This window comes from Staurois parvus, unplaced genomic scaffold, assembly GCF_062004578.1.
Source record: "Staurois parvus isolate SC_StPar_1 unplaced genomic scaffold, SC_StPar_1.0 ptg000454l, whole genome shotgun sequence".
Taxonomy (NCBI): Eukaryota; Metazoa; Chordata; class Amphibia; order Anura; family Ranidae; genus Staurois; species Staurois parvus.
Window position 1 is genome coordinate 6,543,778 of NW_028318250.1, and position 24,042 is coordinate 6,567,819.

At 39.7% G+C, this 24,042-nt stretch overlaps 1 protein-coding gene across 1 annotated transcript in view; it reads left to right on the forward strand.

Moving 5' to 3' along the window:
* The window catches only part of EPHA10 (EPH receptor A10), an 861,867-nt gene that overhangs the window by 706,644 nt on the left and 131,181 nt on the right, over nt 1–24,042 (forward strand). Inside the window, exon 7 of the mRNA XM_089688795.1 lies at nt 792–957. Coding sequence (XP_089544921.1) covers nt 792–957 — 166 coding nt within the window. The remainder of the gene's footprint in view (nt 1–791; nt 958–24,042) is intronic.

Consider the following 24,042-nt stretch of genomic DNA (forward strand, 5'->3'; position numbering starts at 1 on the left):
AGTAAATAAGCCCCACTGTAGCCAATAAGTAAGCAAGGAGAGCAGGAAGAGATGGACTACACGGTACCCAAAAAACACCTTGTCGATTTTTTTCTACAGCAACCAGGTCCTTTATAGGAAATGACTGCATTATAACAGAGGAGGCAGTTGCATTTTAAGGGGCAATAGCATATAAATATAGCAAGTTCAATTTCTTGTTTATTTGGGTTTCTTTTTCCAAGGAACAACTATGATTTCCTTTGCCAAGACTTGTAACAAACACACCCTATTTTCTGCTTATGAAGTGTAACTATCTTAACTGTGTCTGAATTAAAAAAGAAAAACATATTGATGCTCTGTGTGTGCAAATATATCACAACAGATAAGTTTAAGGCAGATTCATTTACTTTTTTTTTAATCCTTCCCTTTTTTAGTACTTTTCATTTTGGTTTTGCTGATAACAACATAAGATAGTTCTTTTACATTTCATTGCTTTCTTAACTTAAAATTACAGATCTTTTCCCAATCTCATAATCAAAATACCAAATAAATAACTTGAAACTTATTTGCTGTCAGATAACAGATTCCTGCCATGTCTTAATAATAGGGATTTGTTCGTTAAAGGGATAAGTTTGCCCTGCAGCTGCTGAACAGTGCTTATGTCTTGGCACTGTGTTATGTACTGTATATCTTGTTGCAGAAGTGTATACTGAATGGTATTATGCATAAATGCTTCAAATGTAGCCAGTTAGAACAGTAAAGATTAGCATCTTTTTTGATCCCTAAATGTTTTATATTTTATGTTTCCATAGGACCAAAGAGACCAGAGTTACTCCACATTGAAAACACCCCTCACATCAGTGACGGTTCATAACCTGAAGCCGGGAACAGTCTATGTCTTCCAAATTCGCACATCATCATCATCACAAGATTATGGTAGCTACAGTCCAAGCATTGAAGTGGAAACACTAGGAGAATGTAAGTTAATTCTTGTATTTGAATTAAATTGGATTCTTTTTGGGTTATACCTGATCAAGTGTATGTAACAGGAGATCCTACATCCCCTTACAGTGTACTAATTAGGTACACTGTGTAGCCCTATTGTTTATAGGGGTTGATTTTTTTTAGAGTAGTGCTCATTTAAAGGAGTAATGTTTATTTAGTGAACAAGGTGAAGTTGTGTTATTTATACATTTATTACAGGTACTTATATAGAGTCATCAATTTGCACAGTGCTTTACATATATTTTGTACATTCACATCAGTCTCTAACCCTCAAAGAGCTACAATCTAAGGTTCCTGACTCACATTCATACATACACATACTAGGGCCATTTTTTTTAGACAGAAGCCAATTAACCTACCAGCATGTCTTTGGAGTGTTGGAGGAAACCTGCGCAGGCACAAGGAATATAAGTAAACTCCAGGCAGGTGGTGCCGTGGTTGGGATTTGACCCATCTTCCCTAGTGCTTCCAGGAGGAAGTGCTAGCCATTTTACTTTCAGCACCATATGCAAGCAAAAATACTGTTTTACAATTCCCCTTTTACATTATTCAATATTCAAAGTGAGCACACCTTCATTCTAATTACTAAGCCAACTGTACATTTACTGTGCTAAATGAGTAGACCCTTGTCTAGTAAATCCCCCACATCAAATTAGTATGCATATCTGTGTGTGTGTGTGTGTGTGTGTGTGTGTGTGCATACATATGCATATAACATCTGAAACAAGTCTTTAAACTTTGCTTATAGTGGAAGAAAACTGTAACTATAACTATTCTTGAAAATGACCCCCACCTACCTACTTACCTATTCTTCTCTGGTCCAGTTACATGATTCTGTAGCTCAGCGTAAGGGAGTGTTCAACAATGGCTGTGGATTCTGGGAGCTGTGACATCAATCCCAGGCTCCCATGGCCCAGCCATTATCAGCATTTCCTCCTCTCCCCTGCAGCAGCCACTCTCTGACACAGGGGAGCAGGATCTTGGGTATACCGTGACTAGAACAGATTATATATAAGTAAGTACACACACCTTTTTATATACAGTTTAGGCATGATAGGTAGAAGGAGAGGGAGGAAACATTTATAATAATATTTATAGTTAGGCTTTTCTTCCACTTTAATTAAAACAGAAATTATACAGATTTTATGAGGGTATAGAGCAGAATAGCAATATTATGGGGATACAAAATATGTACACACACATCTACATTATAATGTTCTAATTAACATTTAAAACTTATTTCAAGGCAATGTTTATCTGAACAGAGAGTGGAAGATTTCAAATTTATGTCAGGTCTTTATTCCTGTATAGGACTTTGTTAGGGAGATTTACCCTTACTTTTATCCTAATAACACTAGGACATAAAACGCAGTAGTGGTTGTCATCAGGACTGACTGCAATAAAAATGATTCAGGTAGTTCTATTTCTTCCTTATTCTATCAAAAGTGGTTATTTGTTTTTGTCTGTCCATTGAATATATTTTCACAAAATACACAAAATCTCCCTAATATTGACACAAAAGTGACAAAAAAGTGTTCAAGCCCTTCCCAATTCTGTCCACAAATGAATTGTAAACATTTGGCTGTAGTTTGGGCTTTACAGTTGCCTTCACTGATACTATAATGTTTGACTACAGATTACTGATTTTTGTTTAGTTTCTATGGACAACTTTGCCTAAAGCACCAGTAGCTACATAACTGATTGCATAAATTTCTAGCCACTGGCTGTTTTCCCATAATGAGGGTTGAGGCTCAGGGACCAATCACTGACATTGTCTGCTGGTTGGAGTGCAGCACGTGCCTCTACTCCAGACACTCATTTCCACTATTCAGCCTGAAGGAAGCACCATCATCCTGCCATTGCTGCTCCTGAAGCACCACATTAGTCTATGGTCTCCAAACTATTTCCACTATGTAAGTACATAGATCTGGTCATCTCATCAACACCGGCTACCTGTGTTTGTGAGTACCTCAGCCACATTGGGCCTAGTTGCATTAATACTATATGGACTCAACATGTCTCCACTAAGACACAAAAAGGACAGTCCCACTGCCATAGTGAACTTGTATTCTGGAACTTGAGACCCATGTAGTTATAGGGTCGTCATCATGCAAGGGTCTATCTCTGGCCCTTCTTAGCCCTTAAATAAAACTGGGCCGTAAGTCCGATTACCATCCTGGATTACAAGTAAAAGTAGGGAAAAAAATACCACATTAACAGCATAATGTCTGGGAGGTCAAAAGGGAGAGAGTGGTTACCAGACAACAAGTGGTTACCAGACAACAATCGAGGGGGAGGTAGCATCTATAGACAGTGATCAAGGTGCATCATTTAGAGGCAGGTCACATGTGCCTTCTTTTCTGGCAGTATGCATACTGTATCCCAGAACACACTGAGGAAACGTTGGAGTGGCTAACCAATCCTTTATCATTCTACTCTTTCTCCCAGGAGCAGAATAGTTTGAAGTCACCTCCAGCTGCCAAAGTTCCCTGTTCTGTCTCCCCATTCACAGACACTTTACCTTTGCCTCACTGATGGGCATGGAGGAGTCAGTTGAGTTATTTAGGCATAGTATCATCCACTTTATGCAAAAGGATGTGCAGCAAAAAAATGTATCTGAGTTTGAGGGGAGAGCAATGTGAGCATATATGGAGGTAACAACAGGCACTGATGTTCCTGCAGCTTACTGCCAAGTTGGCTCCAGTGATGAGGAGGGGGTAGGACAATGGCAAGGTATCCATTTATACTTGGGGAACAAATATGGCATAAGAGAAAAGTGGAGGAGAGACACAATATTGGCTAGGCAAGATATAAACCAGCGGCATGTCGCAGAGGAGAGGAGGAAGCAGAGAGCTCCACAGGATGACTGCACCATAGTAATTTTCAGTCATGTGCAATGATTTGTCATTTAACAGCTCATTAGGAGCAGTACTGGAACACCAACCATTGGCAGGAAAAGGGCTGCACTCCTACTCCTAGCAGTTCCATATTTCCACTTTTTCTCCCATAATACAATATTCCCTATCAGCAGGCTCCAGTGATAGGGATGAAAGTCTCAAGGGGTGTCAGAGGCTTACCTTATGGCTCTTCTAGTGGAAAAGAGGTTCAACATGGTGCCATGCAGAGTAGGAGCAAGCATAGGCTGCAACCTTTTTTGTTTCCACATGGCTGGACCATGTGGTTAGCAGGAAGGTCCTCCTGCCCACAGAAATGTGGTCTAGCAAGTATGGGCAGGGATGGTATATACATTTCATGACCTACTGAGTAACTCTGCACGCAGCCAGGAAGGATGGTGAATGTTATAGTGCAGTTACCTATATCTTTTCCTCTTCCAAACTCTCTATTTAGGTGAATTGCTCTCTGAAACACTAGTCTTTCTCTTTGTTCTTAGGCCCAGTCTCCTTTCTCACACATGTAGCTTAATTGTTTTACCTTTGTAGTTTTTGGGCAGATCCTTGGGATGTCCAGCTCCACCCCTTAACCCACTTCTTCCCTTCTAATCCTTTATCTCTTCACTCCCTTTTCTTTCTTTTTATATCCACCCTTATGATGCACTTCTGATGCACTCAGTTATTGGATTTGGGGGTGAGGCCCCCTTATGTCACATACGCATTATCTGCTCTTATATGCCCCCATAGAGGGGACTCATGAGCCCTTGCATCACTCTACCTCTCAGGATGTCTTTGATAACTGTGCTCACTTTATTAAAATATTAATAAAAATACAGTCAACCTAAAATATAATTCCTAGGTTTACAAGCAGCAACTTCAAATCCTTCAAATCTTTAAAATGTGTAATTGTTGATGGAAATCAGTTTTTTACAAACATACAGTATACAGTATATAACCAACTTTTATTTTTTTAGTATATTTTATGATTTTGATGTTTTTACATTTGCATAAAAATCTTAGATGTTATTTACTATAGCATTTTTTTAAAAACATCAAGCTTTACCTATCCAGGTGTATGAAGTCTGCAGTTAATAGCTAGCAGTTATTTGATAGCCAAGGAGCTGTGGTGTGAGGTTCATTTGTGTTTAGTAGAATGGACATCAGTGAAGCATAATAAAGTAGACTGATGATTTCTATGCATAAATATAACAAGTGTTTTTATACCATCTTGTGTATATAGCAGTGCTGTTCGTTGGGAAGCCAAATCTCCATAAATTTACATTAATTCCTCATGCAATTTTCACTATATTGATGGCATGTTTGACCTATGATTCAGCACCACCTGTTTCATCCACAACAGATTAAACTGTATGTGTGTTTCTACACAGCATTTTTCGTCTGCTCAGTTTATCCTATTACAAAAGCAATACCTCTTTTGCTTAATTATTAATCAGCTACAAATGTGCCAACATAGCTCTGGTTATTGAAATTCCATCATGACAGGATTGTAATTTAGTGCACTAGTAAAATTACAGAGTTTGTAATCCCAGGAATAAAATAAAACCTTAAAATGTTTAATTGTAGAGTCCTGCATGCCTTTTTTTGGAATGAATGTTAATTGTATTCAGCCATGCATCTGTTTATGAAGGAATTCACTGACACAGAGAATGTAAACATATCTTGAGAGTTATACATTACAGCTGAATGATCCATTTTTGTGTGCCAAAATCAATTCTTCACTATCAGAGTACAACTACTGTTAAATCACACAAGCCTGCCAAGTACTATGATGTGGGGCTTTACTTTACATTCCAATCAGGAAACTCTATCCTGGGAATTGTTTTTCCTTTATTTTTCATTTTGCTGCTAAAGGGAAACTGGTATAGTAACAATTAACAGGCACAATATTTCTGCCCATCCCTGTGAAAAAAAACTGTTGGATAAAAAGGAGAAAGGACATTGTTATAATTTATAATATTGTTTTCCCTTAATATTCATTATACACTGCTCAAAAAAATTAAAGGAACACTTTGAAAAGACCTCAGTGGAGAAAAATATCATGCTGGATATCTATACTGATATGGATTGGGTAATGTGTTGGGAATGTAAGGCTGCCCCATCATTTAATGGAAATGAAAATGATCAACCTACAGAAGACTGAATTCAAAGACACCTTATTATGCAGCAGGCTAGTCCATTTTGCAGAAATTTCATTGCAGCAACTCAAAATGGTATTCAGTAATTTGGATGGCCCCCAAGTGCTTATATGCATGCCTGGATCTGGACCAGGGCATTATTGAACTCCTGGACAGTAGGAGGAGCAACCTGGCTATGTGGAATGGACCGAAACATGATATCCCAGAGGTGTTCTATTGGATTTAGATCAGGCAAGTGTGGGAGCCATTCAGTGGAATCAATTGCTTCATCCTCCAGGAACTTCCTGCATACTCTCGCCACATGAGATTGGGCATTGTCTTGTACCAGGAGGAACCCAGGACCCACTGCACCAGAGTAAGGTCTGACAATGGGTCCAAGGATTTCATCCCAATACCTAATGGCAGTCACGGTGCCATTGTCTAGCCTTTTGAGGTATGTGCGTCCCTCTATGGAAATGCCTCCCCAGACCATCACTGACCCACCACAAAAACGGTCATGCTGAACGATGTTACAAGCATGGCTTCTCCAGACCCTTTTATGTCTGTCACATGTGCTCAGGGTGAACCTGCTCTCATCTGTGAAAAGCACAGGGCGCCCGTGGTGGACCTGCCAATTCTGGTGTTCAATGGCAAATGCCAATTGCACTCTATGGTGCCTCAGGCCACCCTCATGAAGTCTGTTTTTCATTTTTGATCAGAGACATTCACACCTGTGGCATGCTGGAGGTCATTTTGTAGGGCTCTGGCAGTGCTCATCCTGTTCCTCCTTGCACAAAGGAGCAGATACCAGTCCTGCTGATGGGTTAAGGACCTTATACGGCCCTGTCCAGCTCTCCTAGAGTAACTGCCTGTCTCCTGAAATCTCCTCCATGCTTTTGAGACTGTGCTGGGAGCAACAGCAAACCTTTTGGCAATGGCATGTATTGATGTACCATCCTGGAGGATTTGGACTGCCTGTGCAACCTCTGTAGGCTCCAGGTATTGCCTCATGCTACCAATAGTGACACTGACCCTAGCCAAATGCAATCTATTTATTTATTATTTATTTATTTCAGGTACTTATATAGCGCTGTCAATTTACGCAGCACTTTACATGTATATTGTACAATTACATCAGTCCCTAACCCTCAAGGAGCGTACAATCTAAGGTCCCTAACTCACATTCATACATACACATACTGGGGCCAATTTAGACAGGTGCCAATGCACCTACCAGCATGTCTTTGGAGTGTGGGAGGAAACCTACACAGGCACAGGGAGAACATGCAAACTCCAGGCAGGTGGAGCCATGGCTGGGATTCGAACCAGCGACCCTAGTACTGCCAGGCGGAAGTGCTAACCATTTAGCCACTGTGCTGCCCAATCTAGTGAAAAACAGTCAGAAAAGATGAGTAGGGAAAAAAATGTCAGTGGCCTTCACCTGTAAAACCATTCCTGTTTTGGGGGTCATTTCATTCTTGCCCATCGAGTGCACCTGTTGTTAATTTCATTAACACTAAAGCAGTTGAAACTGATTAACAACCCCCTCTGCTACTTAACTGACCAGATGAATATCCCAGGAGTTTAACTGACTTTATGCTATACTCTAATTAAAAAGTATTCCTTTAATTTTTGTGAGCTGTGTAGTTAAAGGGTAACTCTACAAATGAGCTCTTTCCATATATCTAGCTTTCCATATATACTTAGGAAAGGGCAATAAAACAGGTGGTTAAGCTGCGTTGTTATTGACCCCCAAACACCCACCCTAAAGAAAACGTACAGCTGGAGCATGCTATACACATGTCGTAGCAAAATTACCATAGCTTACTGAGTTTACAGGAGGCAGTGCCTGTTAAACTTGCCTATTCAAGTGAATAAGGCCCAGCTGCAACCACAAACTGAATGCTTGCTTTGCTGTTGCATCATGTTTCATTGAAAATTGCTATTCAGCAAAGATGGCAGGATTTCCTCCTCAATCCCTGGAAGCCACTGCTTAGCCACACACTGAAAGTGATCCACTGCTGATTGCTTTGTAGAATGTGCTGTGGTGTGAATTTAGCCTTAAAGTGCCTGAAAGTTGCATATAAATAATTTAATGTCTTGGATCTGTAATGACAGCTCTTAAAAGCACATGGAAAAAATAGGTAATATTTGCAAAGTTGTATGATTTTATTGACTGAATTTATTAAAGTTGAACTTCAGCTAAAAAGAAAAAACTGCAGATTGGTGGTTTTTTTAAACCAGAAGAGACATACTATTAAAGCCAAACTCTAGCCAAACATTTGTTTTCTGTTATGATAGAGTGGAATAAAGTTAGAACCTCTGTAAGGTTTTACTCTCTTCTTATACCCCACTGGATGATTTCTCTTTGCCTACTGTTTTTTTCTGGTGGCCATTACCTAGACACAAAGAAAGGGGAATTCTTCCTAATAATAGAAAACAATACAAATCTGGCTGAGGCTTTAACCCTTTCTCGCTCTTCAAATAAGTGTTTAATTACTATCTTTGTCACCATTAGGTAGTTTTGCTCTCTCTTTCTCTTATGACACCTATTATACTGTATAGTCAGGAAGTAAAGGGGTGATTATCCAAGTGGGTATAGTTATAAAGCTTGACAAAAACTATATTTACAGCAAATATTTTATGGCTAGAGAAGGACTTTTAACTAGAATAAGTATGCAGCATGCTGTTGTTGCAGATCTCCATTTGTTGTGGCTCAGATCATAGATTGGTGGACATATATAAAATATATATAAATTAGAAGCTAATGCTGATGCTGTACATCCAACCCTTATAGGTTTGGCTGATAGTGAAGGTTGTACACTTAAGCCAGCTATAGATGGATCAAGTTTCTTTCCAACAACCATGGGTTTCAGGAAAGAAAATCACTGGATTCTCCCATTAACACAGTGTTGATGTGGGAACCCCTTCCACAGAGCAATTGTGTTCTCCCAATGGGGGGAGTCCCTGCCAGGAAAACACACAGTGATTATTGCTAGCAGCTATCATAGCCTCTAGCAATAATCGCATATAAATTCCGACAGGCTGGTTGTACCCAAGTTGATCGATCAACTGCGGTACATTCAGCCTGCCCATACTTAGTTTGAATTTCAGCCAGTCCCTTATTCTTACTGTCTATGGCTGGCTTAAATTATTTATTGTATCTCATTCCACAGACATTTGTCTAGATTGAGATCAAGAGCCTTGATTTACAAGATTACAAGTTCATCAGGTTCAACCAATAGACAAAAATAAATCAAATAAAAACCTGCATCTACAGAATTCTAAACCTGCAGTTGATCCAGAAGGCAAAAACTCCTTTAACTACTTGCCTCCTGGGCACTTTTACCCCCTTTGTGCCCAGGCCAATTTTCAGCTTTCAGCTCTGTCGCACTTTGAATGACAATTGTGCGGTCATGCAACACTGTACCCAAATGAACTATTATCATTTTTTCATACAAATAGAGCTTTTTTTGGTGGTATTTAATTGCCATTGGGTGTTTTATTTTTTCACTAAAAACAAAAAAAGAGCAAACAATTTGACAAAAAAAAGTTTTTCTTTGTTTCTATTATAAAATTTTGCAAACAGGTTATTTTTCTCCTTCACTGATTTGCGTTGATGAGGCTGCACTGATAGGCAGCACTGATGGGCACTGATAGGAAGCACTGATGGACACTGATGAGGTGGCATGGAAAGGCAACACTGATGGGCACTGATAGGAGGCACTGATGAGGTGGCACTGATAGGCGGCACTGATGAGCTGTCACTGATATGCAACAATGATGGCAGGTAATTTTTCTCATTCACTGATGTGCGTTGATGAGGCTGCACTAATAGGCAGCACTGATGGGCACTGATAGGAAGCACTGATGGACACTGATGAGGTGGCATGAAAAAGCAGCACTGATAGGCTGCACTGATGGGTGACACTGACTGATGGCACTGATTGGCTGCACTGATGGGCGGCACTGATGGAGGGCCCTGATGGGCACTGATGGGTTCAGCTGCTGGGCAGCACTGATGGATGGCACTGATTTATTTATTTATTTATTTATCGAGTTTATATAGCGCCAAAGGGTTTGCTCAGCGCTGTACAATAGAGGGGGGGACAATACATGAAACAGAACAGTAACATCAAACAGTACACAAGGGGTAAGAGGGCCCTACTCTTTCGAGCTTACAATCTAGGAGGGAGGGGGTAGAGGCACAGGAGGAAATGGCTGTGGGGGATGGAGTGGTAGGAGGAGGGAAGGGCAGCGGCTGTTAGGTGAGGGTGGGGTAGGCTTCCCTGAAGAGGTGGGTTTTCAGGGAGCGCCTGAAGGTGAGGAGGGAAGGTGACAGTCTGATGGATTGGGGTAGTGAGTTCCAGAGGATGGGGGAGGACCTGGAGAAGTCTTGCAGTCGTGCGTGGGAGGAGGAGACCAGGGAGCAAGATAGAAAGAGGTCCTGTGAAGAGCAAAGGGTCCGGGTAGGGTGGTACCTGGGAATCAGGTCGGTGAGGTAGTTAGGGGCAGTGTTGTGAATGTCCTTATAGGTCAGGGTGAGCAATTTGAATTTAATGTGTTGGGCAATGGGGAGCCAGTGGAGGGAGAGGCAGAGGGGGGTGGCAGAGGTGGAGCGGCTGGTGAGGTGGATGAGTCTGGCAGCTGAGTTCAGGATGGTCTGAAGCGGGGAGAGTTTGCACTGGGGTAGGCTGGTGAGGAGGGAGTTGCAGTAGTCAAGGCGTGAGATAATCAGGGAGTGTACGAGTAGTTTAGTGGTGTCTGGGGTAAGGAAGGAGCGTATCTTGGCGATGTTCCGGAGGTGGAGCCTGCATGTGTTTGTAAGTGATTTGATATGAGGTTGAAAGGAAAGGTTTGAGTCCAGAATGACTCCAAGGACCTTGGCTTGCTGGGCGGGATTGATGGTGGTGTTGTTGGTAGTGATGGAAAGGATGGGGGGGGGCGCGGGCTGGGGGGAAGACGAGAAGCTCGGTTTTGGAGAGGTTGAGCTTGAGGAAATGGAGCGACATCCAGTCGGAGATGTCGTTTAGGAGGTGAGTGATGCGGGCGGAGAATGTGGGGGTGAGGTGAGGGGTGGATAGGTAGATTTGAGTATCATCAGCGTATCACTGATGGGGGGAAACTGATGGGTGGCACTGTGGGGCACTGATGGATGACACTGCTGGGCACTGATGGGTGGCACTGCTGGGCACAGATAGGCTTTGCTGAGTGGCACTGGTGAGTAGCACTGTTGGGCACTGGTGGTTGGCACTGCTGGGCAGAACTGCAGGGCACTGATTCTCAGTGCCGGGCTGCTCTGTGACAGCTGATGGTTATCAGCAGTACTTTCCTCATGCTTGGACACAGCTGATCAAGCGGTAAAAGGCCGCTGTGATTGGCCTTTTACCTCATCACCTGATCAGCTGTGTCCGTAGGACACATCAATCATAGAGATCACCAGGTTTCCCCCTGCTGGGGGCACACGGGAGGGCGCATTCTTGGAGGAAGTCATATGACGCCCTCCCAGAACTGGACAGCCACGCTGTAGCCATCATTTGGCTATAGCGTGGTAAGCTTGTGGCTGGAGCAGGAAAAAAGTCCTTCATGGTTCCTTAAGGAACTTGGATACCCTCTGAATCAACAATCAGCTACTTTATTTCTTTTAGATACAGTATGTATAACCAGTAATATTCTGTGTATTTAGAAACACATGCAGCCTTGCACAGAGTTAGTTACAGTTAACTACTGTTGAAGTTTATTTCACATTTTCACAACTCTTACTGTAAAGAAGCCTTAGGGTCCTTTTTACATGGGCTTTCCAATCAGGTCTGCCTCCCAGTTTTTTAGGGGGACCTGATCAGGAGCTCCATGAGGCAAATGTAAATGGGCATATGTGAGAAAGTGAAACAGGGAGGAAAAGAAATAAGGACTACAGCACATGCTAAAAGGAAACCATTGATCCATTACAATATCTTACCAGATAAAATTGCTAAATGAAAATGAAAGACTTTACATGTGTTTTTGACTGAGAACCTAACATGGAATATAGCAAAACATTTATTTCCTTTTTTTGCACAATAACCTGAAAATCAACTCCTGAAAAAAAAAAAGAAATAATACAACTTGGGTGATTTCCAATTGCAATTTGCAAAAAGCTAAAAAACATATAAAGTAATCATATACTGTACATGTATGCAACATATAACAATAAGAGAAAGTGTTTTTTTAATTTAGACTAAGACTCCGGTCACACTGGTTGTGAAATGGCATGCAATTTGCATGTCATGTGACTTGAAAATTGCATGCCAAATCGCAGCCTATTGTCTGCAATTAGAGCGGTCATATCGGTGCGGTTCCGACTTGGTCAGAGTCGCACCAATTTCTAAAGTAATACATGCACTACTTTGGTGCGATTTGCATAGACATCTGTATCAGATGTCTTGCAAATCGCGTCTGAAATTAGCATGTCATCTGACTTTGAAATCGTGCGACTTCACTGCAAGTAGAGTTTGATGCAGCCGAGGTGTAAAGCAGTCAATATGACATTCACTAAACATTCGCTGCAGGTTAATAAGTCCCCAAAATGTAAAACAAATGCACCAGAACGAGTCACTAGTAATAAGTGTTTTTTGAATGTCACGTTTTAATAAATATGCCTTACTGCGCACATTTGAAATTAAAGGGGTCAGTTTATGTCTAAAAACCTTAAGAATTATATTTTTTTCTCATCGCCACATTGAAGAATAGTAGCACCTCCTCTGCAAAACTTTTTTTTACCGAACTAATTATTTATTTACAAATGCTCGGTTTTTATTTATACATGCATGGAATTAAGTCCTACATTTTTTTTTACAGATGATGGCCCTTTTTATTTATGAGTAATTGATTTAATTATACACTCTTGCCAAGACTGTTTTAAAAGGTATCGTCTTTGGCTGGCAAATGTTTGTCCTATAGTATGAGTAATGCAACACAATGGGGATGATTTAGGCAAACAGTCTGTGCACTGCAAGTGCAATTGCTCAAGATCTGAGGGGAAGCTCTGAAATGAAGGGACGCTCTGCTGATTTCTATCATCCAATCATTAAAAATGTTAAAAAATCTGCGCTTAAGGTGTCATAATATACAAAGAATAGGAGCTAGGCACTATACCCTGATACCAGGCATTCAACAGAAATATATGACAATAGTGCAGGATATACAAAGAATAGCAGCTAGGCACTATACCCTGATACCAGGCATTCAACAGAAATGTATGACAATAGTGCAGGATATACAAAGAATAGCAGCTAGGCACTATACCCTGATACCAGGCATTCAACAGAAATGTATGACAATAGTGCAGGGTATACAAAGAATAGCAGCTAGGCACTATACCCTGATACCAGGCATTCAACAGAAATGTATGACAATAGTGCAGGATATACAAAGAATAGGAGCTAGGCACTATACCCTGATACCAGGCATTCAACAGAAATGTATGACAATAGTGCAGGATATACAAAGAATAGGAGCTAGGCACTATACCCTGATACCAGGCATTCAACAGAAATGTATGACAATAGTGCAGGATATACAAAGAATAGGAGCTAGGCACTATACCTTGATACCAGGCATTCAACAGAAATGTATGACAATAGTGCAGGGTATACAAAGAATAGGAGCTAGGCACTATACCCTGATACCAGGCATTCAACAGAAATGTATGACAATAGTGCAGGATATACAAAGAATAGCAGCTAGGCACTATACCCTGATACCAGGCATTCAACAGAAATGTATGACAATAGTGCAGGGTATACAAAGAATAGGAGCTAGGCACTATACCCTGATACCAGGCATTCAACAGAAATGTATGACAATAGTGCAGGATATACAAAGAATAGCAGCTAGGCACTATACCCTGATACCAGGCATTCAACAGAAATATATGACAATAGTGCAGGATATACAAAGAATAGCAGCTAGGCACTATACCCTGATACCAGGCATTCAACAGAAATGTATGACAATAGTGCAGGATATACAAAGAATAGCAGCTAGGCACTATACCCTGATACCAGGCATTCAACAGAAATGTATGACAATAGTGCAGGATATACAAAGAATAGGAGCTAGGCACTATACCCTGATACCAGGCATTCAACAGAAATATATGAGAACACTACACATCATCAAATTATGTGCAAGCAAAAATGCTGTTTTTTTATTTTTCTTGCATATGATTGGCTATTATATACAAAGTGAATATTTACTTCATTTACTAAGCTGTGGACCAAACTATACTTTCAGTGCACAGTATATTTGACTTTAGTAAATCAACCCCAATGAGTAAAAACACCCCAGTGTAAGAATACAGTTGAGACCTATTGCAGGGAGATTTTGATGATAGAAAAAAAAACTCCAACAGATGACATGGCCCACTAAAATATAACTTTTGAGTAGATTGACCATTTAGGTTGATAGAAATGTTATTAATCTAGATTAATATACAGCAACATAATAATGACCTTTGATAAATTAGATTACAAAGAAAAAGGATTTTACTGGTACAGGAGATGACACAGTATCTGTTTAACATATCTTATAAAATTTATAAGCCATCGAATGTAAACACATTCTTGTTCAGAATGTGCCAAAGGATTTCCAAAATAAATTCTGTGTACAGTGAAATGTAATTCTAAGCATGTTGTTGTATTAAAAACCAACCACAGGGAATTCGATTTTGCATGCTCATAGTGCTCATCCTTGGCCACTTATTCAAAATATACTGTATTCCCAATATTTACAGATTAAACGTAACTGTTCAATTGATAACCTGTTTGAAAAGGATGCTCAGGCACTGAGGACCAGGTTGTTGAAGAGAGGTATACCAAGACAACCTAAAAAAAAAAGCCTATAATAAGGCAAAAGGTAAAAAGTAGCAGGACTTACTGTTTGGTAAAAAGCCCAATAAACAAATGGATACAGTGAAAATTATTACAACCTACTACAACCAACATCTACAAATTGAGGAGGCTATACGCAAACACTGGCACCTGTTAACAAGTGATCCAACAATAGAGATTATCCAGAAATCACACAAGAGCTCTCGATTTATTAGGGACCAACTTGTTCATAGCCATTTTGTGGCAGACTCTAGGTCAGACACTAGGTCACAGGAACAGGAGAGTACTTTCAAATGTGGCTGTTGTGATTATTGTGAGAGGATCTTGGAGGGTCCTTGGAGGACCTAACGGAAAAATGTATGAAGCTAAACATTTTGTTGATTGCCAGACTAAGGGTGTGGTCTATATTATGTTTTGCAAGAGTGGAGCCTTTTTGTAGGCAAAATGATGCACAATTTCTGGCAAAGGATTTATGATCACATTTATTATATTTGAAAGGGGTTACTACTGTTTATACCCCAATAGGCAGAAATGTGGAACTGAACATAATTATGATTCCTCTATTTTCAACTGTGCAGCGTTAGAGTTTATGAAAATTAAGTGGGGAAGATTTTGATAAAAAAAATATATTATAAAAGAAAGCCTGATGAATGGACACTTTGAAGGCTACTGTTCATCCTGGCTTAAATGAAGTATTAGGCTTCAATCCTTTTTTGTGAATGATTAATTGTAGTGTGTTTGTGCTCCCTCTCTTAAGTCTGGCTTTTGGTTTTGTTTATGGTATAAAGATGTGTATAGTTACATATTAACAAACACTTTGACATTTTGGGTTCATATGTTGTCCTATAAATGTTGGGAAGGTATCTTTGTTTGTGTTATTTGTATGTGTCTTTCTTTTTTTTTTGGTAGTAACATTACGATGTTATGTAAAAAAAAATTTTGTTGGGTAATGCATTTTTGCAAATGATATATTGGGTGTCAGGAGAGGTGAGTAATGGTGGCTATGCATAGTTCAGCTCTTCTTTTTGTCAGCATGATGGCACTATTGGGAAGTATCCAGTTCTAAAGTTTCCAAGATCTCAGAGGCACTGTGGCAATATAATTTTATCTGGGCATTGCTGGAGCAGTTTGTCCTCTCCTAGCGATTCCACCCATGGAGGTTGAGTTGTGGTGGTAGTTGTCAGTGTCCTTGGCTGAGCTCGACACATGCCCATATTGTAGTTGCAGCTCCCATCCTTCAGCTCATTTGACACAATGTGCATGTGCAAAAGAACTCGCTTGCACCAGTCGATGATGTCACATGAATAGCGTATAGTGTATGCCGACGTTGCATCATCCTTTGCAAGGTATATAGATGTGCCTAGAGGTTACCCTATCTACATATAGCATTGCGATAGTTTTCATGACGACCCAGAAATAGGTATGAGTTTGGTTTATGGCTAGATGAGTTTGATATATATGTTTTGATGGTATTTAGGAATTTATCTGCTAATGTCTCTTTTTTATCTTAAGGGGGAAAATTGGAATTGATGGATAACTGAATTATATATATTTTGGATGCTCCTTTCTGTCTGATTGGTGTGCTTGTATAGGGACATACTATAAGGAATGACTGAATGGAATGCCCATAGACTTTAACAGGGCAGTGGAATGCTCATAGAGAATAATGGAACAGAACGGAATGCCAATAGAGAATAATGCAGTCAGAACCATTAGACATGTCACATAAATCCTTAGCAGACATACCCTCCAAGTTCAGTGGTGATGTTAAAAATCAAGATTAAGTGGGATTATTATTGTTTTCTATGGAATGTCAAAAGTGAATGACAGAAGGAAATACCCATAGAATGTAATGGGAAGCAAAATATAAAATCATTTGCAGACAAATCTGAGAACCATAGCAATTTCACCTTTACCCCAAGTGTTCCCTAAGTAGAGTATCAGATTTTAAGATTAAAATGATTTGGAATTATAAGTGTTTTCTATGGAATGACAAATGAACACAAAGGAATTCCCATAGAGAATAACAATAAGCAAATTTTGACCTGGAGTCAGCATCATTCAACATTCTGAATACATCTTTAGCCAAACATACTCTCTAATGACAAAGGTGAATAACAGAAGGGATTGCCCGTAGAATATAATGGGGAGCAAATTATTAATGTATTTGCAGAAAAATCTGTGTCACGTAGCATACTAATGTTTCCCACAGGTGTTCCCCAAGTAGGGTAGCAGATTGAAACATTGAAATAATTTGGGATTGTAGCTGTTTTCTATAGAATGACATAGGTGAATGACAAAAAGAAATGCCTATAGATTATAATAGGAAGTAAAATGTGACTTGAGATCAGAAGCATTAGACATATTAAATTATTCATTAGCAGATATAATCTCTTCAATTGAAGTTGTGATGTTTAAAATTGAGAATTTAAGATTAAGCGGGATTATCTTTGTTTTCTACGGACTGGCAAAGATGAATGACAGAAGGGAATGCCCATAGCAAATAATGGGAAAAATATAAACTCATTTGCAGGCAAATCTAAGAAACATAGCAATGTAACCTTTACCACAGATGTTCCTCAAGTAGAGTAGCAGATTGTAATAATAAAATTATTTGGGATTATAGCTGTCTTCTATGGAATGATAGATGAATGACACAGGGGACTGTCCATAGAGTATAATGGGAAGCAAATTGTGACCTGGAGTCAGAACCATTAGACATACAGTATGACATAAATCCTTAACAGACATATTCTCTAAATTCAGTGGTGATGTTAAAAATTGAGATTAAGCAGAGTTATTATTGTTTTCTATGGAACAACAAAAGTGAAATACAAAAGGGAATGCCCATAGAATATAATGGGAAGCAAAATATAAACTCCTTTGCAGACAAATCTCTGAAACATAGCAATTTATTCTTTACCACAGGTGTTCGCCAAGTGAAGTAGCAGATTGCTAAATTGAAATCATTTGGGATTATAGCTGTTTTCAATGGAATGACAAAGGTGAATGACAAAAGAGAATGCCCATAGGGTATAATTGGAACTAACCTGGAGTCAGAACCATTCAATATTCCAAATAAATCCTTAGCAGACATACTTTCCATGTTCAGGGGTGATGTTTAAATTGAGATTAAGTGGAGTTATTATTGCTCTCTATGGAATGAGAAAGGTGAATGACAGAAGGGAATGCCCATAGAATATAATGGGAAACAAAACGAACCTTTCCTACAGGTGTACCCCAAGTAGAGCAGCAGATTGTAAGAATTTAATTATTTAGGATTATAGCTGTTTTCTATTGAATAACAGGTGAATGACACAAAAGAATGCCCATAGAGTATAATGGGAAGCAAATTGTGACGCCCTGTGGGAGGGGTGAAATGCATTAGATGGAGACCAGATGTGATGTTATATCCAGCTGGTGGAACGCACGCTGATGCGCGACTTCCGATCTGGCGGTTTTTATGCTTTAAAAATTTTACCTATGTAAGTGCAACTAATTTTAATTGTGTTGTCAATAAAATGGAATTACACTATGTGGGCCCTTTTGCCATTCCTTTTTTCATGTGAGAGTATACCAGCCTTCCAACCACAGGAGACATAGTGGAGGAGAGAATGACTGAGGGGAAGTCTCATCGAACAGAAGGGATTTGTAACACAAGCACATTAGACTCCTTATATATGAGTCCACAACTGTTGGTGAGTGTGGGATAAAAGGAGGTGAGCACCGCACAGTAATTTTGGCACTTATTGTTTTGGAAGAAGATTGCACAATGGCACTATAGATTGCACAATTATTTGAAATTTAAGTTGGTTGGTGTTTGTACAGACACTGGACATACATTACCCTATAGAGCAGTGCTTTGAGTTGTTTTCATCTTGGTTTGCAATATAAGGGGGACAAACCCTATCTTAGCAGCAGCTCTACTTATCTACTATAAGTGTTAATGAAACAGTAATTTGACATATCACTGTTTTTGTCATGTTTTTGCATAATTTTGGTAACATATTTGACACTTAAAGTGGTTCTAAAGGCTCAAGATTTTGTGTACAACATCAACCCCAGACCCCCCTAATACTCACCTGAGCCCCCTCTCAATCCAGCAATGTGCAATGGAGTCTCGGCTATCCCGGGACTCCCTCTTCTCATTGGCCAGTGAGCCAATGAGAAGAGAGAGGAGGCAGGGCCCAGCTGCAGCGCTGTGTGTGAATGAACACACAGCGCAGCGGGTGCTCCCATAGCAAGTTGCTTGCTGTGGGGGCACCCGACAGGAGGGAGGGGCCAGAAGAGCCTGTGGGGGACCCGAGAAGAGGAGGATCCGGGTTGCGCTGTGCAAACCACTGCACACAGCAAGTAAGTAGAGCCTTTAGAATCACTTAATTGCCCTAGCGCGGATAGTTGTGGTATATATATAATCCCAAATAATTTCTGCTACTCTAGTTTGGGAACACCTGTGGGAAAGGTTAAATTGCTGTTTCTCAGATTTTCCTGCAAATTAGTTTAAAATTTTCTTCCCATTATATTCTGTGGGCATTCCCTTTTGTCATTCATCCTTGTTATTCTATAGAAAACAATAATAATACTGCCTAATTTCAATGTTAAACATCATCACTGAATTTGGAAAGTATTTCTGCTAAGGATTTATATGATATGTCTAATTGTTTTAACTCCAGGTCACATTTTGTTTCCCATCATACTCTATGGGCATTCCTTTGTGTCATTTATCTGTCTTTCCCTAGAAAACAGCTATAGTCCCAAATAATTTCAATCTTACAATCTGCTACTCTACTTGGAGAACACCCGTGGAAAAGGTGAAATTGCTATGTTTCTCAGATTTGCCTGCAAATGAGTTTATATTTTGTTTTCCATTATTGTCTATGCGCATTGCACTGCATTGGTAAAGTCTATGGGCATTCCATTCTGTCATTACTTTTAGTATGTCCTCTTATATAACAGAGGAGGCTGTTTTATACCAGTGTAAATTCAGCATTTGCTTTTGGTAATCTGCAGTTTGGACCAATTGTATGTATTATAATTAAGTTGTGCTCTTTTTAAATTTGTATAGCCCCCCTATTGTGCTTTTTTGATTGATGGATGCAGGCACCCTTATAGTAATTTGACAATTAGATCTGGGAATTAAGAAGAGCGGTGATGCATACATGGTCAGTGAATTGGTGGTTTTTGCCATTATATGTAAAATCCATGTTTGTGGTTATTACACTGTGGTTATCATATATGCCATGTAGGTTTTAGGAGCCATAATTTGGGTTGGTGTAATCTTCAGAGTAAACATCTTTGCTATGGTGTATTTAGCCTCAGAGAGTTTATCCCAAATAACTGTTTATTTATGTATTTCTGACTAACAGGGGATCTTTTATCACTATAGATACTTTAATTTAGCTCTGATGTTATTTTCCTCTTCTTTTTCCCCCTTCTTTGGCTGATGATCAATGATTAGAAATTGCACATTAATTATGTGATATGCCATCTTTACCTATATGATCAATGTGAAGTGCCACCATGTATGCCACAAGGGGTTGCCTCATTGTACTTCCATAAGTGGTATGCAGAGATGCACGACCAAAGTAATATATGGTATTTTTTTTAATGAGTTGGTATGATCACATAATTAAATTACTCTTTATTTAGCTAGGTTGCTCTTTCATCAGATCCCAAGGTAAGGTACTGCAGAAGCTATATGTAAAACTCATCAACTTTGGGGATCCTACAATAGGAGATCTTTGTAAATCATGCTAATTATGGGATTTTGTATGAATGTACTTTGAGAGAGGCATACCTCATGTTAGGGGGTTTGCAATTTCCCCCTCTTTTTATATTTGGTTTTAAATAATTAAATACATTGTATAAGATATGTTTTAAACAGTTACTGTGTCATCCTCTGTACCAGTAATCTTTTTTTTTTTTGTGAGAGTATAATATTAAAATGTGGTACATATTTTTGATAGCATCTTTATGATAACTTAACCTTCCCTAAAAAACAAATAATAAAAACAATTATATATATATACTGTGTGTGTGTATGTGTGTATATATATATATATATATATATATATATATATATACACTGTACATATACATACTCTATGTATGTATATATTTGTAGAGGGGGATATAGTTGAAATTAGTGGTAATCATCCATTATGGTAGTATAAATGTTTATGAGCAGGCACTAAGACTGCTACCCTCAATCAAATAATTTTAAATAACAATAGAAAGTAATTCTATAACTTTTTCACATGCTGCTTATAATTACTTTTGATATACTGTGGCAAGTAACACAAAAGAAATTAAAAGAAATTACTTTTGCTAAATGTAATATAACCTTAATGTACATTTTAATTGAACACATAACTTTGGTGCTGAAAGTACAGCTTAATAAGAATTCTACATATGCTTGGATAAATGAAGAAAATCTGGTCTTGGAGCATGGCTCACCACTTGTAAATTTAATTTGACCTTTTACATTCCCTTAACCTAATAAGTAATTATATTAAAATTGAAGCTTTTTTACAAAGCAAAATATAGCACTCCTCAGTCTAAAATCTTTATGTTTGGCGTGAGAGGCAGAATAGGCATTTTGGGGGATTGCCATAAAGTGTAACTAAAGGCAAAACTTATTTACCATCAAAAGTGAAAGAAAATACCAAATTTTGGGTCACATTTTTGACACCAGAACAATAATAGGGAGAAAATCTTCCAAATAGGGGCACTAGTCCTGGTAACCCTGGTGACACCCAGGGGCGGACTGACCATTTGGAAACTCGGGCACTGCCCGAGGGCCTGGGGTCAGTAGTCAGTAGGGTGTCCAGGCCACTGCACTGATCCCACCCTGGGCACAGCTGGTGTACTAATGCTGGACATCCAGGCTTTGAACTGCTGCAATTCTCAGCACCTGCAGCATTTCTCTTGCTGCCGCCTATCACATTAGAGCCAGGCAAGCTTTCACTACACTCCTCCTCAGCTCTGATGTGTCATGACAGGTCATGAGGAGGAGCTGGGGAGGAAGGGCATCGCCTGTCCTGCACGGAGCAACACTGTATCTGAGGTCTGGGTTGGGAGGAGAGATTTGGGGGAGAAATGAAAAGCCTTTAGTGTGGTATTTTACAGGAAGGGGTATGGGGGGCTGTGCTAGCAGGGGGAAGACAATCCTGTTAAGGATAGTGATTCAAGGTGGAACTCTGCACCCTGTACCTGACACCCTCCAGAACTCTGTACCCTGTACCTATCACCCTCCAGAACTCTGTTCCCTGTACCTAGCAGCCTCCAGAACTCTGCACCCTGTACCTAGCACCCTCCAGAACCCGGCACCCTCCAGAACTCTGCACCCTGTACCTAGCACCTTCCAGAACCCCTCACCCTTCAGAACTCTTTACCCTGTACCTATCACCCTCCAGAACTCTGCACCCTGTACCTAGCACTGTCCAAAACCCCACACCTTTAAGAACTCTTCACCCTATACCTAGCATCCTCCAGAACTCTGCACCTTGTACCTAGCACCCTCCAGAACCCTGCACCCTCCATAACTCTGCACCCTGTACCTAGAACCCTCCTGTACACTGCATCCTGTTCCTAGAACCCTCCTGAATCCTGTATCTAGCAGCATCCAGAACTCTGCACCCTGTACCCAGCATCCTGTACCTAGCACCCTCCTGAACTCTGCATCCTGTACCTAGAACCACTCTTTGGAACCCTGTACCTAGCATCCTCCAGAACCCTGTGCTTCTAATGTAGCACCCTCTTGCCCCTGCATGCTCAACCCCTGCCCCCTGGGGGAAGGTGGGGGACGTAGGTGAGTTCCTGCACCTATTTTCTGAGAAAAAAAGCCCTGGTTATAACCCCCCCTTACATTATCCAAAATGGAAAAAAAAGACTTTTATGAAAAGCTCCTAGGTCAGGTTTCCCCATACATGATTAATAGACTAAATAATAGTATTTTAGTGAATACTAGTGACTACTTACTAGTATGCAAAGAAAATGTATAGAAAGGGATTTTTACTAGCTCATGATTGCATAGCTAAAGGGAACACATCTTTACCCTATTTACTAAGCTTAGTAAACAGTCACTTTGCAAAGCAAACAATCTCTCTCTATAGTAAATCAACCCCAGTGGTTATGCAAGCTTCAACTGCTCAGAAAGCATAAGTTGGCCATGCAGATAATTATGTCAATCACAGCCTCTAAGCACATGTGTTTTGCTTTGTTACAAATTTCCAAAAAGTTAAATATCAATATGAGAATATGTATGCCCAGTTTTCATGATGACAACTCTTGGCATGATGGCAAAAAAAAATTCAGTGTGCAGCTGCCCCCTCAGCCCCCCCCCCCCTATATACTCACCTGAGCCCTATCCCGATCCAATGATGTGCATGAGAGCAGAGCGAGCCTGCTCTGGGGGCAATCAGTAGGGGGGAGGCGCTTGGAGCCATGGCAGGGGACTTAAGAAGAATTGCACGAGTCTTTATAATCACTTTATCCCCCTTGGTTGCTCCTAGGTATTGCAGCACAGAACACCATTTCTCCATATACAAACCCAGGGAAGATATGAGCTGAGTAAACTAACATCAGCAATACACTATTGCTTCAGATGGTTTATAAGACAATAAGGCACATCCATAGCAACCATCTGACCCATTTCAGGTTAACCAATCATTAATCATAGCTAATCTCACATATAAAATTAAATTATTATAAAAATTACTTAATCCCACCAACTAACACAAAAAACATCCAGAAATCTTGGTAAGGAACAAGAGAATAAAGAAATCAAATTAAGATATATATGAATACAAAAATAATATCTATAAATTATGTCTAACAGGTAAAAAGTTTTGGGCATAAAATTAGCTAATCTTACATAATTTTGGGGTGCTGAAAACAAAAATGACCCTAAAAAATGTTGATTGGCTCTAGTTTCCATGATATATTCACCCATCTAATGACGTAAGCCATTCAAAATTATGATGCAACTTCAGCTGCATATTGCGCAATTGATACTGGTGACCAATAGAAAATTGCATGTATACTGAGATGATGCAATATTAGCCTTTAATTGCATCACTTCACTGCATAAAAGCTGCAGTATCTGTAGCTGATTGTAGTTCGACAGCGTCTTTACATTTCGTTTTATGCTTATATAGGCTA